Source organism: Taudactylus pleione, unplaced genomic scaffold (genome assembly GCF_031769625.1).
Source record: "Taudactylus pleione unplaced genomic scaffold, aTauple2 ptg000005l, whole genome shotgun sequence".
NCBI lineage: Eukaryota > Metazoa > Chordata > Amphibia > Anura > Myobatrachidae > Taudactylus > Taudactylus pleione.
This window is the reverse complement of record NW_028284408.1, coordinates 17,028,799-17,045,418: the sequence shown is the minus strand read 5'-3', so window position 1 is coordinate 17,045,418 and position 16,620 is coordinate 17,028,799. Positions and strand designations below refer to the sequence as shown.

The window sequence follows — 16,620 nt, the reverse complement described above, 5'->3', positions numbered from 1 at the left end:
GCAATTCATTGATAAATCTTTATATAACCAAATGTTAGATATGTCTGATCTGTGCAGTTTAACACTCTGTTATTTGTTTCCACTTTCCACAGATGCCCAATGAGACTATCAATGAATGTTACAGCTCAGGACAGAATTTCCTAATTGTCTTTCCAGATGGGACAGGGCAGGTTCTGTATCCAGCATAATAAAATCCATGTGATGTACTGTACTTTATGTTTACAGATCAGACTCATGTTTTTATGTAAGAGCACTTAGCCTATGGTCATGGGTATCAAAATACTGGGTGCTCACTGGTACCAGACCTCTTATGTACAACAAGAGACAAAGAAAGTCTATAATACAGTAAAATAAGCATACAACAAGAAATGATAACAGTAAGTAACATTACAGCAGTGGTTCCCGAACTAGGTAGCACGGGTTGGTGGTCCAGGACCATATCAAATTATTTATGATCAATGTTATCAGGGCTGCCATTAGAAATTGTGTCGGCCCGGGACTGACAAATAGGCAGGGCCCCTGGGCCCCCCCCCTTCCCTCGCTTATGGTGCGTACACACGGTACGATAAAAATTAACGATATGAAGGATAACTATATCGTTCATATCGTTATCATTCATATCGTTAATTTTTATGTGCCCTCCAAACCCCAAACGACCAGCGATGTGCGGGCAAGTATGGACAATAACAATAACGTCCATCGACCATGCATGCAAGCGAACCTGGGCAATATCGACCAGGTTACATAGGGATCCGTGATCGTTAATCGTGGGTAGCTGGCCCGTCGGTGGGTTGGTGGTGTGCTAGATGATCGATATCGATCATCCAGCACACCGGGAAGGTGCAGGGAGATCAGTCAGCTATATCGTTATCGCTGACTGATCGTACCATGTGTACGCCCCATAAGTCTCATGAGTCATGACTTACCTTATCGCCTTGAAGAATGCTCCTTCCTTCTGGCATCTTCTCCTCCTGGTCTGGCTGGTGCTGCTCCTCACGCGCTGCGGCTCCTCTGACCTCCTCCTTCCAGCGGCGTGGCATGAAGTCACGTGCACCGATTCCAAAGGGAAAAAAAAATATTATTGAACAAGGGCAGGGGCAAATGCAGGATAAACACACATATATACAGTCAGGTGCATAAATATTGGGACATTGACAGAATTTTCATATTTTGGCCTCTATTCACCACCACAATGGCTTTGAAATGAAACAAACAAGATGTGCTTTAACTGCAGACTTTCAGATTTATATTTGAGGGTAATTACATCCAAATCAGGCAAACAGTGTAGGAATTACAACGGTTTCTATATGTACCTCCCACTTTTTAAGGGGCCAAAAGTAATGGGACAAACTAAACAATCCTAAATCTAACTTTCACTCTTTAATACTTTGTTGCAAATCCTTTGCAGGCAATTACAGCCTGAAGTCTGGAATGCATAGACATCACCAGACGCTGGGTTTCATCCCTGCCAGGCCTGCCAGGCCTCTACTGCAAATACCTTCAGTTCCTGCTTGTTCTTGGGGCATTTTCCCTTCAGTTTTGTCTTCATCAAGTGAAATGCATGCTCAATCGGATTCAGGTCAGGGGATTGACTTGGCCATTGCATAACATTCCACTTTTTAGCCTTAAAAAACTCTTTGGTTGCTTTTGCAGTATGCTTCGGGTCATTGTCCATCTGCACTGTGAAGCGCCGTCCAATGAGTTCTGAAGCCTTTGACTGAATATGAGCATATAATATTGCCCGAAACCATTCAGAATTCATTCTGCTGCTTTTGTCAGCAGTCACATCATCAATAAATACAAGGGAACCAGTTCCATTGGCAGCCATACATGCCCACGCCATGACACTACCACCACCATGCTTCACTGATGAGGTGGTATGTTTTGGATCATGAGCAGTTCCTTTCCTTCTCCATACTCTTTTCTTCCCATCACTCTGGTACAAGTTGATCTTTGTCTCATCTGTCCATAGGATGTTGTTCCAGAACTCTAATGGCTTTTTTAGATGTTGTTTGGCATACTCTAATCTGGTCTTCCTGTTTTTGTGGCTCACCAATGGTTTACATCTTGTGGTGAACCCACTATATTCACTCTTGTGAAGTCTTCTCTTGATTGTTGACTTTGACACATATACACCTACCTCCTGGAGAGTGTTCTTGACTTGGCCAACTGTTGTGAAGGGGCTTTTCTTCACCAGGGAAATAATTCTTCTGTCATCCACCACAGTTGTTTTCCGTGGTCTTCCGGGTCTTTTGGTGTTGCTGAGCTCTCCGGTGCGTTCTGTCTTTTTAAGAATGTTCCAAACAGTTGATTTGGCCACACCTAATGTTTTTGCTATCTCTCTGATGGGTTTGTTTTGATTTTTCAGCCTAATGATGGCTTGCTTCACAGCTCTTTGGATCTGATATTGAGAGTCGACAGCAACTGATTCCAAATACAAATGTCACACCTTGAATTAACTCCAGACCTTTTACCTGCTTAATTGATAATTAAATAACGAGGGAATAGCCCACACCTGTTCATGAAATAGCTTTTGAGTTGATAGTCCCATTACTTTTGGCCCCTTAAAAAGTGGGAGGCACATATAGAAACCGTTGTAATTCCTACACTGTTCACCTGATTTGGATGTAATTAACCTGAAATTAAATCTGAAAGTCTGCAGTTAAAAGCACATCTTGTTTGTTTAATTTCAAAGCCATTGTGGTGGTGAATAGAGGCCAAAATATGAAAATTCTGTCAATGTCCCAATATTTATGCACCTGACTGTTTATGTAATATATAGTATATAGCAAACATGTATATATTATATATAACACACATATATACACATTAACAACACATATACAGTATACACACACTAACACATATACACACGAACACATACATACACACTAACACATACATGCGCATATATACACACTAACACAAACACATACATACACATATATGCACACTAACACATACATGCACATATATACACACTAACACATACATACATATATATATATATACACACTAACACATACATACACATATATACACACTAATACATACATGCACATATATACACACTAACATACATACACACTAACACATACAGACACATACATACATAATTATGACTTACATTTAAATGCAACAGGAGGCTGCTAATGAGGACGGGCACCTCGTATAATCAGCCCCCGCCCCCTCTGCAATGACGTGATTAGTGGGTGTATGGGGACAGGGCTTGTCGCATTGGCTCCACCCCATTGCATTCAAGGGTGAAGAGGGGATGAGGGGAATTAGCCCATGGGAAGGAGGCAAGGGTAGTGCGGGCTGCACATTGGGGGTAGGAGCTGGCGTGGGCCCCCTCCCGTTCTGCCAGTGTCCGGGCCCGGGACTCCAGTGATGGCGGCCCTGAATGTGATAGACAAAACCAGCAATGATGGCTGACAATTCTAAAATATGTGGACAAACAGAAGCACTTCCCTGTCCACCACCACATAACTGAACCTAAGGATGACAGATTAGCACAATTCACTTAATTTATTATTTTTTTCTGAATTTTTCAATAACTTTTGGCCTGGGGTGCAGGAAGAAAAATGATGATACTCTATCTAGGACGCTGTGATTAAAAAAAAGTTTGGGGACCACCACATCTCAGGATTCATCTGGAGTTGGATGGAAAAAAATGTGTAGGCATGAATCTGTATGTAGGCTTTTGCATACTGATGACTTTCATCTCGTTATGCCTTATCGGGTGCAATGGAGGAGATATGGTTAGGGCAAGCCTAGGCTAAGTAGAGTATGAATGTTACTCAATTAGAGGTGTACACACATGCAAATATGATTTTTAGGTGGGTGCTGGAAGGCAGGTACAACAATACACAACAATGATGATGACGATCAGCAGCACTATCTAGTCACTTCTGGCTTGGAATGATCATCAAAGATCAACCTTTGAGAAAGATCGATGTATTCATGCCCGATACACTGTGATTTTTGGATTGATCCTGGAGACATGGCGTATCAATAGGATCTTTTCTGAAATAGCTATGGTGGTGGCCTGTCCCCCAGCTTCACCAGTGTAACTGCATGTGCGTAACCTTTTTTTTTCAACTGAACACGAATGACCTTTTCTCACTCTGCAACTGTGCATGCACAATCTTTTCTCACTCTGCAACTGCACATACACAATCTTATCTCATGCTGCAACTGTGCATGCACAATTCTATCTCACTGCAACTGCGCATGCACAATCTTTTCTCACTCTGCAACTGCGCATGCACCATCTTATCTCACTCTGCAACAGCGCATGCACAATCTTATCTCACTCTGCAACAGTGCATGCACATTCTTATCTCACTCTGCAACAGCGCATGCACAATCTTCTCACTCGTATGCACATTCTTATCTCACTCTGCAACAGCGCATTCACAATCTTCTCACTCGGATGCACAATCTTTTCTCACTCTGCAACTGCGCATGCACAATCTTATCTCACTCTGCAACTGCGCATGCACAATCTTATCTCACTCTGCAACAGGTCATGCACAATCTTTTCTCACTCTGCAACTGCGCATGCACAAACTTTTCTCACTCTGCAACTGCGCATGCACATCATCATTTAATTTCTACAAAAGCAGGTGAAAATTAAGTATCAGTGCCATTTATTATAAAGGTAATGAGGAGATATCACTGATATCTCCTGCTTTCTTTTCAATTCCGATCTGGTCCGCTATCCCCATACAATAGCATGGGGACCTAAATTCATCAAGCTCCGATAATACAAAATATCAAGAGCTTGACCGTGGGAATCTTTGCCATCTTCAGATGGTTTTTGTTCCTGCACGGGTTGCTAAGAGGGATCCGAATTACCCCTGTTCGACTCCTTTGCCGGACACCTGGGCTTTGTGTGCATGTGTGATCACCAGTTCACGCTGGCGTACTAGCACAGAGTCAGACTTTGCAGTGCAAAGTTTTGCTGCTACAACTGTTTTCTAGAAATGCGTCTGACTCAACATATGTAAATATACTTTATTTGCATGTATTTTTCCACTGTAAATCAGCCCATACATGTTTACCTCCTATACAACGTACATTATGCCCCAGTACAATGCCCATGGGTAATACCTAGTGAAGTCGCTCTAAGAAGTTATATCCCAAGTGAAAGAAGGAAAAAAGAATACATAGGGGATGACAATGATTTAGCAAAAATTATACCCCTAATTTCAGTGACAAAAAGTGTCCCCCAAAACAGCTGCAATAGCAGGCATATGCATAGTTGTAACTATTACAAGATGCCTGCATTTGGGCATGGGTAGCATATGTGCCAGGGTTACATTAGGCACACATCAAAAACCCCTACGCATATAAAAACATAATATGTGCAAGAGCAACAAGGAAAAAAGCTACCAGCATCATTGGTGCATTCACATTCAGCCAATCACAAGCTGTTTTCTAGTGCTGGTTATTGCCATCTTCACCATTATATATAGCTACCTGTCCTCAAGCACCCACCAATAATATGGCTTAGGCAGGCATATTTGCGTATCTGTACCAGTCTGTATCTGTCTGCAGTTACACAAACACACCATTACTGTACTACGTTTCCTCCATAATTCTTCCTCTCCAGGCATAATTAGGCATAAGTGTCAGATCCATGCCCATCTAGATGGGCTTATAAAGCACAACCTGATTTCTGAGCATGCACAGAGCGATTGTATGTTCTTTACCAGCTCCGAAATATGTGCTATGTTATGTGAAACAATCTTAGAATTTAATGGCCCGAGGCAACCGGTCAAAAATTGGGTGTATGTTGCTTACGAACTACGGGCACAGAAGATATGTTCTATGCATCTTATGGTATATACATGCACAATGCGTACGCTTAGTTTACTAGTGGTCATCATCATCAGTGCACACTTATATTATACCTACTCTATAGTAGGGGCAAAGGATAGGTGTACATAGGCTTACTTCCTGTATAGCTTGCAGTTGTGTCGACATCCATGCATCCAGTTCTCCAAGGTTAGCACTGCAGGTAATAATAAATCAACTGATTATTTTACAAACAAATTATAGATCATTATTTTCTCCATGACCACTATGTCTGTATGTGGTATGGATAATGGCCGGATTTTCATTTAATAACTTTTCTAAGGTGATGCGTGTGGCTGGTAATGGAATAAACTAGCCACTCCCAAAGTAACTCTGATGGGCACTGAATCTGGCCTGCACAAGTGTGCACATACCGCTGCCGTGCTGCCTAGTGCGCTAGCTGCAAATCATTTGCGGCCCACCGATGTTGCAGCGGTACTTGCTCTCTCAGCTGCTTCTAGATGGCCGCAGTGGCAGGACGAAGAAGCACTAGTGCCGCACGTAATGACACTGGCACCGTGGCATCATTACTTACTCCCGCACATACACACTTTATATTCACAAGGGTAAACGAGAGTTTACTTTTGAGTTTTAATTTTTTTCTTATTACTGAGCCGCGGGCCGGCACAATCTTATATTTAATTTATCTGCAAAATAAAGGCGGTTGGCGCCCCCTAAGTGTTTTGGGCCCATCTGAGACTCGAAACCTCGGAACCTGGTACAGGTGTCCCCCTTGTAACCCCCTGTTGCTGGGCCTGGCTGAAATTTCAGCAATCCTTTTTTACAGGTGACAGGGAGTTGATAGTGAGTGAGTATATGTGAGGTACAGTATGTCTGGGGTAAACCATGTGCATATGCACCAATGTGGAAACGTATCTCCATATTGTGCTTAGTACAGTACACCTCCATATTGCCCTGACTGTTTGCATGTGATAAAGTAACATGACTTCTTATTAAGTACAAACCCACACATACTTCCACAGACGTTGGCACATAGTGGGACACTAATGGAAACAGCAGAATTGTTCAACATGTGTAGTATTTTAACCCTAGTGTGTATGTGTGTGCGCATGTGATAGGGAACATAGGGCCTGATTCAGAGCCGCCCGTAAGCGGCCGCTCGTTCGCTCCGAGCGATGTTCGCACAACTGCGCATGCGTATGGGTCGTAATGCGCATGCGCCAACCAGTCATTGCGGTCGGAAATTGAGCGCTCGCAAAATAGCGAGTGCCTGCTAATTTGAGTGACAGGATGAGGCATTTGTGGGTGGTAACAGGGGAAGGTGCTTGAAAACGGGGAGTGGTGATCCGAACGCAGGCGTGCCAAACGGTCAAAACGGGCGTTTTAAGGGTGTGCATAATTAACAAAGCAGCGCCATCGACCACGTCACTTCGTTGTTTCTTAGCCTGAACTGTTCGCATGATTGCGGTAGGAAAAAACAACCACAAGCACTGCGAGCAGTTCAGACGCCTTTCGATGTACTCTATTAATCAAATAAATAGCGGAGATGACGTAGGATGCGAGCGGCCAGGGGGCGTCTTTACAAAATAGCGAGCGCATGTTTCGTTCGCTCGCTCAGACATAGAGGCGTCAACAGACCGCAAAGTGCGAGCGCTCAATTTAAATAGCCGGCCCCTTTTTCTGAACGAGCGAGCGCAAATAGCATCCGGCTCTGAATCAGGCCCATAGATTGTAAGCTCCACTGGGGCAGGGACTGATGTGAATTGACAAATATTCTCTGTAAAGCGCTGCGGAATATGTGTGCGCTATATAAATAACTGATAATAATAATAATAATAGTATTTCCTTGTATACAAACATAACATATAGGTGTGAAACCACGAGGTGCGATTAATGTATGAAGGCACTTGTGGTCCAGCGCCCATTTCTGTGTAACCTGAACTGTCATTGTTTTGATTCCTTCCAGTTTATAATTATTTATTGTTTCTATTTGTGCATGTTATTTTATGCAGTGCATATTTATGTTGTTCTACAAGTTATACAAGTTATTCTTAAATGTTGCCAGGTGGCGTGTTTTATTCAGATATGGGTTAAAGCAAAGTCATTGCGTGCTGGTGCCTGGATTGGACTCCTGGGCACCTCCTCCACAGGGAGCCAACTGTCACCAACTGCCAAGGAGGGAGGACACTCTGCACCAGCCACCATGAGGGAAGGACACACACAGAGTTAAGACATAATTTTTCCCACCTATAACAATCTAGCTACTGCCCTTAATCTGCCCAACACTAGCTCCAACACGGTGGGAATATTTAAGGCTATATTATCTATGTTTCCAACTGCATTGGTGTGTTCATGGATTGGTGATTAGGAACTGCACTTCCATCACTTGTGTATGCTGTATCTGCACAGAAGCGCATCTGTCTGGTGTTTATATATCCACATGTCTGTATTGCCATCTATAGAATAAACCACTTTTTGATAACAACTATCTGCCTAGGTGATTTAAAAGAACTCTCTAGGACGTGCGGTCCTCACATTTGGTGGCAGCAGTGGGATGTTAGAGCCACTGCTTCGGGTTACCAGATTGCATAATAAACTACTGTTAAAATAAATCGCTTATCAGATTTGCTAGGCTTTGAAAGGGGACCTATAATGTCCATGGCTACTCTCCTAAAAGGCTCTCCGATAATGGACATAGACATTAACGGAGCTTTACTAGAAGCTCCACCAAGTCTCTGACATACTTCACATGAGTTGTGATATTTAAGCACATCCTGTGACAAGCCTGGCCAGTAAAAGCTGCGCAATAAACGCGCTCTGGTTTTCTTAATCCCTAAATGCCCAGCTACTGGGATGTCACAAGCAAGCGCTATTAACTGGGATCTGTACTCTCGAGGCACCACTAACTGCTTGTGAGCCTTACCTACTGCTGGTGCTTTGGCTACCCGCTACAACAAATCATTCTCCCACACTACCTGAGCATGTTGCCCTTCATTAAGGGCTTGGTCAGCTCGGCTGCGTAAGCCTGCTAATGATGGGTCTGTCTGTTGGGCATGTCTAAATTCTACTCTGTCCACTTCCCCCAAGTCCCCTTGTGTCAATGTCAGGTTTGAGTCAGGCATATTTACCGGTGATGATTCAGTGGCTATGGTGGGGATGACACATCCAATACTTCCGGTGCAGGTCTGGAGACCTGTTTAGCACCTAACTGGCTAGCTCTACCTTGACTGTGGTTCACGGTATTGGCAAAGTGGCTTGTTAATCCATGGCATATATCGCTTCCCAAAACAACTTCTGCTGGGAGTCCATTCATAAGTCCCACTTCCACCTGGCCCCTACCATGTCCCCATTCCAACCAAATTCCAGCCATAGGTATGTCCTTCAAGTCACCAACAATTGTAGAAATGCAAATTCTTCGCTTAGGGGGTAGACAAGACCTCGAGACCAAGTAGGGATGAACCAAGGTAATGGATGCACCTGAGTCCCTCAATCCTTTGCACTTTTGATTCCCACCCACACAGCCTGGAGATGTGTATGCATATTAACTGGACCAATCCTCCCCACACTCACAATTGTCTCAAATTGATACACTACTCCTTCGACCTCTAGTGCATCAGGATAGTAGTCTACCTCAGCCATGTTTGCAAACTCCTCACAACAAGCCACCTTAGGGGCCCCAGGCCGTGGACCAGGAGATGAGCCGCAACTGCTAGAACAGTGCCGCTGAATGTGACCCAAGTGGCCACAGCGATAACATTTTCTCGGCTGCTGTAATTTGGACGGATGGGATCGGATTGCTTCACACAGCTGTTGCGGTTGTGTCGGCTGGGCTTGATTCTCCCATCTCTGCATCCTATTTTGCCTTTGTCCAAAAAATGTTTCTCTTTCGGGTCATGGTGAGGGTAGTTCTTTTGGCACAGCAGGTCTCCATCATGGCCGATTAACTACATACTCATCGGCCAGATCCGCAGCTTGCTCAGGGGTTATGGGTTTTCTATCTGTCACCCATTCCTTTATTTCTGGAGCCAATTTTGAAAGCAGTTAGTCCAATATAAATAAATCCTGCATCTCTTCCATGGAGGATATCCCTTTACCTTCCAGCCATCGGGTGCATGTTATCCGTAACTGGCTATTAAATTCCTTATGGGAGCTATCTCCCTTTTTGCTAAGTGCCTGAAACTTTAGTCTATAGGTCTCTGGTGTAACTGCATATCATGCCAATAATACGCACCGCACATCTGCATATTGCTGGCATGCTGTCGGGCTCAGTGTCTGATATGCTTCAAGGGCCCACCAAGTTAGGCTAGGCCCCAAATAACATGGCCAGTCTTCTTCTGAGATACCATGGACCACCATAATGTTTTCAAAAACTTGCAGATGTGTGTCAATGTCTGTGGTACTTTCATTAAAGGTTGGCACATCACGATATCTCAAATGGGGTGTCCTGTTTACAGTCTCCATCAGTTCTGGTGTCTTCTCCAGCAGCTGCATTGGCACATGCAGTACTGCCTCCATTATGCAGGCCCTTTTGTGGTCCTTAGGGTTGGGTCCTAGGACTTTAAACATAGCCTCCATCTGTTCAGCTTGGGTCTGAGTTTGCACTGCTCCCAGACGCATTCCCTGGCCCGTTCTCTGTATCCGACATCTCCTTCATATCCTCCTCAGATTGACCCGTTGGATGCTCTTGCTCCCATTGCAGCAGTTTGGCTACTAACACATCCTTTGTGTCACTTTCCTCTACAATAATATCTCTGCCTCTGCAAATTCCTTGTAAGTGTCCTTTTCGCATCTTTTTGTACTCCTGTTCCAGTCCAGCTATTTCCCCTGTGCCAGTCCTCAGTGACATTGTTGGTCACGGGTGTCTGCGTAAAGTATCTTGCAGAGTCTGGTCCGAATCTCGTATCCGTTCTTTCAGCACTAGGTGATACCGCTGTGGTATGTCGTGGAGGTAACAACTGTAAAATATTTAAGTTTCAACCCGAAATCAAAGGCAGCATGGATCATGTTTTAATATGATATATTTGACATTGTTTTACGTATACAATTTACATAGTTGTTTGGGCATTTATGACATCTGTTCCATGGGTAACTGTATAGAAAGGGAAGTGTTACCCTTCTAAATCAATTCATTTCTGACATTTTCTACTGCAGATTAGAAATTGAAAACAAACCTTTGGCTGCTGTAGGCAAAACCACATTTTTTTTCACAGTTGAAAATACTCGTACCTCGCTTGCATTCTGTTGTAGTTAAAGTTCCAACATATGTATCGGCAGCAAGCAAATGAGACAATTGGAGATGAAACAATGTATATCACATCGCTCAATTATTAAGTAGCTAGGGTCAAACTGTGTCCTTTCCTTACAAGCACCATAACTGGAGGGACAATAAAAAATCCTTGAGTTATTATGGCATACAATTATGAGATTGATAAAAAATATATTGCAGTAGTTACAAATAGCAGCGGAGAACTGGCAGGTGGTGCAGGAGAACAACCTTTTTTTACAGAAAAGGATCTGCAGTAGGCAATTGCTATTGTTCATTAATGGGGACAGATTTTATCATATGATGGGACAAGGGCTATTTGGGGCATTTATCGCTGAGTGCAGACTGCGTGTATGACTGCAGCTAGTTATGAATCCGCAGTGGAGAAAAAATTTTTAGCAGGATGAGATTGCGGGAAGGGACGGAGAACACTTCATTTAGGGCAGAAGCTGTTTAAGAGGGGAATGCAAAACAAATTTCTAGATGTGATGGAAATAAGGCATCAACCTAAATATTCAATTAGACACTTTTTCCACCTTCTAGAGGTACTTTGTGCTAGATGTATTTTGATCTCTGCAATAAAAAAGTCAGACACACAAAGATACAATAATGCAATAAAAATAGTCCAATGTCTTCCAATTCTTATGATTAATTTGATACATAATGAGTCATAGGCTGCGGCAATGTCAGACACACTGGAGCGATGTTTTTTGCACTGTGCATGCTTCGCGGTTTTCTTTGTACAGAGTTGCAGTACAGATTCTGGTGATGGTATCAGACATGTAACTGGCGTTCCTGCATGGTGAGTGGGAGGTACCGGGGGTGGCTAAAGAGACGCGTGGAGATGTTGCGGTTTATGGGAGTGTCGCTGAAAGCACGTGTATACAAAGATGCTGAACTGCTCACAGAAGAGGCCATATGAAGACTGAGAAACTGCTCATCTCTTGTGCACTCAGAAGCAGGGATGTACACCAGGGAAGGGTATCGTAGGGGCATTAACATGAAGACACAGATGGGACTGCGTCAAAAGACGCAGCGGTGTCTGTATCCGACTCAGAATGAGGCCCAATGAGGCTAAACCTACCAGTAATTTAGGAGAAGAGTTAATAATAATGAAGGAAGTCATTCTAAAGTGGTGGTATGCTGGACTTTCTAGTGTTTCCAACAAGCAAATTTCAATCCAGAATGCTCCAGAATGCTCTATTGTTCTAAAAGCTAGTAAGTATTTGAACATGCTTCTGCTTATGTGTAAGGTTGCAAATGAAGAACATTTACTAAAATGTACATTTTAAATTGTGAATGCCTGTATATTTTGTGGTTTGTAAATTACTTTTTTGTTCAACTAAATATGTTTGTGCCGACTGAACTCCCACTGTTAAGTCATTAGGCAACAAGCGGAAGGTTAAATCGCTGAGATCCAGCCAGTAAAGAGCTATGCCGAGTGACATGATTGCACTGTTTGCAACTAGCCTGTGTGTTTATCTATTTCCAGGTAAGTCCTATTACGCCTATAGACGTCAGTAGATGTTCAAATTATCGTTCTGAGAGAGAACAATTCTGATCTGACTGTAACACATTGTATGGTTGGGCAGCTATTCCTGGTTCTCATTAGCCCATAACAGCAGTCACACAAGAAGGCAATAAGGCGAGGACTGCATATTACAGTCACCAAAGGATCCTCTCACCTAATTCTGTCCATATATCATGTTATTACATATATGATAAAGGTGACATCCTCTGATATCACATATAACAATGTTACTACTGTATATTGGGTATTAGGCTGTATTTATGGAATAAATGAGCTCTTCATTAAATATATTATTTTCATTGTTACATCATGCTAAGCAATCAAAATCTAGAGGGTTGTCCCCTGCTTTGTATACTGGTTGTCAGATGGGGTTTCTCTTAGCTGGAACAGTTAATCAGAAATGAGTTAGCAGTACAACCCAAGAGCAATTCCATCCCCCCACTCCACGTGTTATCTCCAAACACTCCATTCCGCACTTTTAACTTAAGGGTCATACACACTAGACGATAAAGTGAACGATATGGACAATAACAATATCGTTATTGTTCATAACGTTCAACATCATCCAGTGTGTATGCACGATATGTCTGCCATCACCTGAACTTGCAGAACAATCTTACGATATCGTCAGATTCTGCAAGTTCGGGGATGTGGCAGGGTGACATCACTGAACGATATCGTTAACGATATCGTTCAGTGTGTATGCTCAATGTTGATCCCGACATTGAGCCCTGGAGTTCAAAGGATAACACTTAACAATATCGCTCATGGAGCATATCATTAAGTGTGTATGAGCCTTTAGTCTATGGTGTATCTTTAGCTGGTGGCTCCTCCATTCATCTCCTCACTGGTGCTGATGTAATTACTACAGCATCTGTAGAGAGACACAGACAGGAGCCACCAGTTGACATGTTCTCAGGTCACTTTCTCCCAGCAATGTATCTACAGTGCTTCAGCACTGATGCCAATGTGAGCTGGGTGAATAGAAAGCAGGCCCTATAACAAAAGCACCATCCATGGGTTTAGGTAGCATGGTGGAGATAAGTTTATGGTTAGAGTTACAGTAGGTCTTCGGGGATTAGGAATAGCCAGGGATGGAGGGAGGTAGGGTTTGTTTGCAGTAAGGTGTGGCACTGTGGAAGCCACAAGCTAGAGCTTGGTTATATGATCGGAAAACTATTTCTCACTGCGTAATTGCCTTCAGTTTTATGACTGGGGTTAATTGTAGCTAAGCAATTGATAAAACTATATTCTGCATTGAATATGGGTCATGAAACTAGGTTGAATTTGATTACAGTTTTTTCTAATTGCATTTTTTATAAATGCTCATTGGCCATGTTATTGGGTAGACCATCTAGTACTGAGTAGGACCCCTTTTTCCCAAGAATAACCAGAATTCTTTGTGGCATGGATTCAACAAGGTGATTGAAGCATTCCTTAGACTCGGGAGCTCATTCAGACCCGCTTGCTAGATGCATTCGCTCGCACCCAGCGTATGCAAATTCAGCACACTCCCAGCAATGCAGGTGATCGCACGGCAAGGCATTAGCACGCCCACTATGTCTTGGCGTGCGATCACTTTGTGTATGCAGATGCCAACTAGCCATTCATAAGACGCCCACTTGCGCAGTTCATCTCCTGGAAGTGCATGAAAACATTGGTACATCGAGCACCATCGGATGCGATCGCAGCGCTTGAGGTTGACTATACACTACCGCAAGCACTGCGATCAATTCAGTGTGAAATACAACCAAGTGAGGTGGGCTATGACGCTGTCTGTTAATTATGCACGCCTTTGAAACAGCGTTGAAACACTCAGGCACGCCTGCGTTCGCACCTCCACTCCCCCATTTCTAGTGGACTGCCACCTACAAACGGCTTCTCCTGTCACTCACTCTGCTGGGCTGTCTATGCGCAGTGAGCGATTGCTTCCCGAGCGTTCGCACTGGTTCACGCACGCGCATTGCGATGCATATGCATGCGCAGATTGCAACTATCGGCCAGCTACGAGCGATTGCATCCTAGTGAGCGGGTCTGAATCAGCTCCTCTGGTCCATGTGGACATGATAACATCACATAGTTGAGGAACGTTTGTCGGCTTGCCATTAATGCTGCAAATGTGCAGTTTCAACACATCCATTCCTAACGGTGCTCAGTTAAATTGAAATCTGGTAACTGTGGAGACCTTTGGAGTACGCTGAACTCATTGTCATATTCATGAAACACTCTTTAGATTATGGGGCTGTTGGGAACAAAGCATAAGGAAGGAGTAACTTTTCATCTGGACAAACCACGTTCACTGCAAGGTCACAAATACATTTACATTTTTTGTATGCAGGGTAAATACTTTGCTTTTGCATGTAGTCCACAAATAATTGTCCCCACCTAAATCTAAAACACATTTTATCAATTTCACACGTTATCTGCCCCATCTACAGTACAACAAGACTTTACCAAGGTGCAAAGTTACTACTTTTTTTTTTTCTCTTTCCCAAACTCTGAATCAGCCTCTATGTGTGCTCTGCAATATGGCATGTTATAAGTATTCATTGATGAGTAGACTATGGCTATAAACAGATGTACATGGCCAGCAACAATACTCAGGCAGGTGGTAGCACTTAATACTCAATCTGTAGGGGCCTATTTCCAGTGGCGTCACAAGGGGGGTGTGGGTCGCACCCGGGTGTCACCCGCCGAGGGGGTGACACCAAGGTGCAGACTTCCCCCTCAGTGACAGGAGCCAGATGCTGCACTGTGTAATTAAGTGTAATTAAGTGCAGCACTCGGCTCCTGACACGGTGAGGGAGCCGGCCCACACCTCCGGCAACCCCCCCTGCCATACAGTGATAAGCAGCACGGTGATGGGAGTCAGACCACAGGGGTTTACAGATAGGCCATGCCCCCTGGCTGTGATACCACGCCCCTTTTCGTCAGAATAGCAGCCCTCCCTGCACCGCGTGACACCACGGGGAGGGACGCTACTGCCTATTTCACACACTATTACACCACCATCACCAATCTATACCACTGATACAAGGCAGGATGGACATGGATTAATATTGTTTATGCCATATTCTGACCCTACTATTTGCATGTTTCAGCAGAATTTTAAACACATCAGGCCAGACAACATTTTTCCAACCATAATATGTCCAATGTTGGTGAACCTGTGGCCACTCTAGTTTCCTGTTCTTAACTGAAATAAGTGTAAAGCTGGCCACACACTAGACCAACTTACATCCAACCAGCCAACTTGTTGATTGGTTGGAATGAAAATCTGGTAACGTATGGGAGTAACTAATTATCAGCAATTTGCTCCTAAATGCCAGAAAACAGATGAAAATGGTCATTCAAACAAGTTTGTTAAATGTTTGATCTAAACTATTTGTTTTAACAACAGTTTTGGTCCATTTTCCAGTGTTTGGGAGCAAATTGCTGATTGTATTCCTTACCAGATTTTCATTCCAACCAATCAACTAGTTGGCTGGTTGGACAGATAATCTTTAGATGTGTGGCCAGCTTTACTCAATGGCCTATGCAGTTCTCATATCGACAATTATTATGTCAACACTGTATATGCTGGGCTACAATGCCGGCACCAGTATGCAGACAATGTTAAAATGCTGCAAAAACAATTTTAACTGTATGGATAGTATCACTGTGAGCATGCTGTTTTTACAGCATGTTTAAAGCTGTATTAGTGGCACTATAAAAATGCTTTCAAAAGTATTTTAACATTGTTGGTGTACTAGTACCGGCAACGAGGCTCCGACGTATGTTGACATAATGATTGTGGCACTAGCATATGTATTCTGTGGCTTATACTTCAAGGTTAGTAGTGCACTAAGCAGGCAGGGGGTATATGGTTATCATTTACTAATATGATGGATAAAGGAGAGGCGTGGTTGCCAGCATCTAATCGGCTTAAAATTTCTATAATGATTAGTTCATCTTTAACTGTTTCCACCTCACTCCAACCACACCACACCATACAACTTATAAT

The 16,620-nt window shown here is 43.4% G+C and overlaps 1 protein-coding gene across 1 annotated transcript in view; it reads left to right on the top strand.

Moving 5' to 3' along the window:
* Positions 1 to 16,620, top strand: part of ERICH6B (glutamate rich 6B) — a 244,794-nt gene that overhangs the window by 189,095 nt on the left and 39,079 nt on the right. Inside the window, exon 14 of the mRNA XM_088477424.1 lies at positions 105 to 175. Within this exon, the coding sequence (XP_088333550.1) occupies positions 105 to 175 (71 nt within the window). The remainder of the gene's footprint in view (positions 1 to 104; positions 176 to 16,620) is intronic.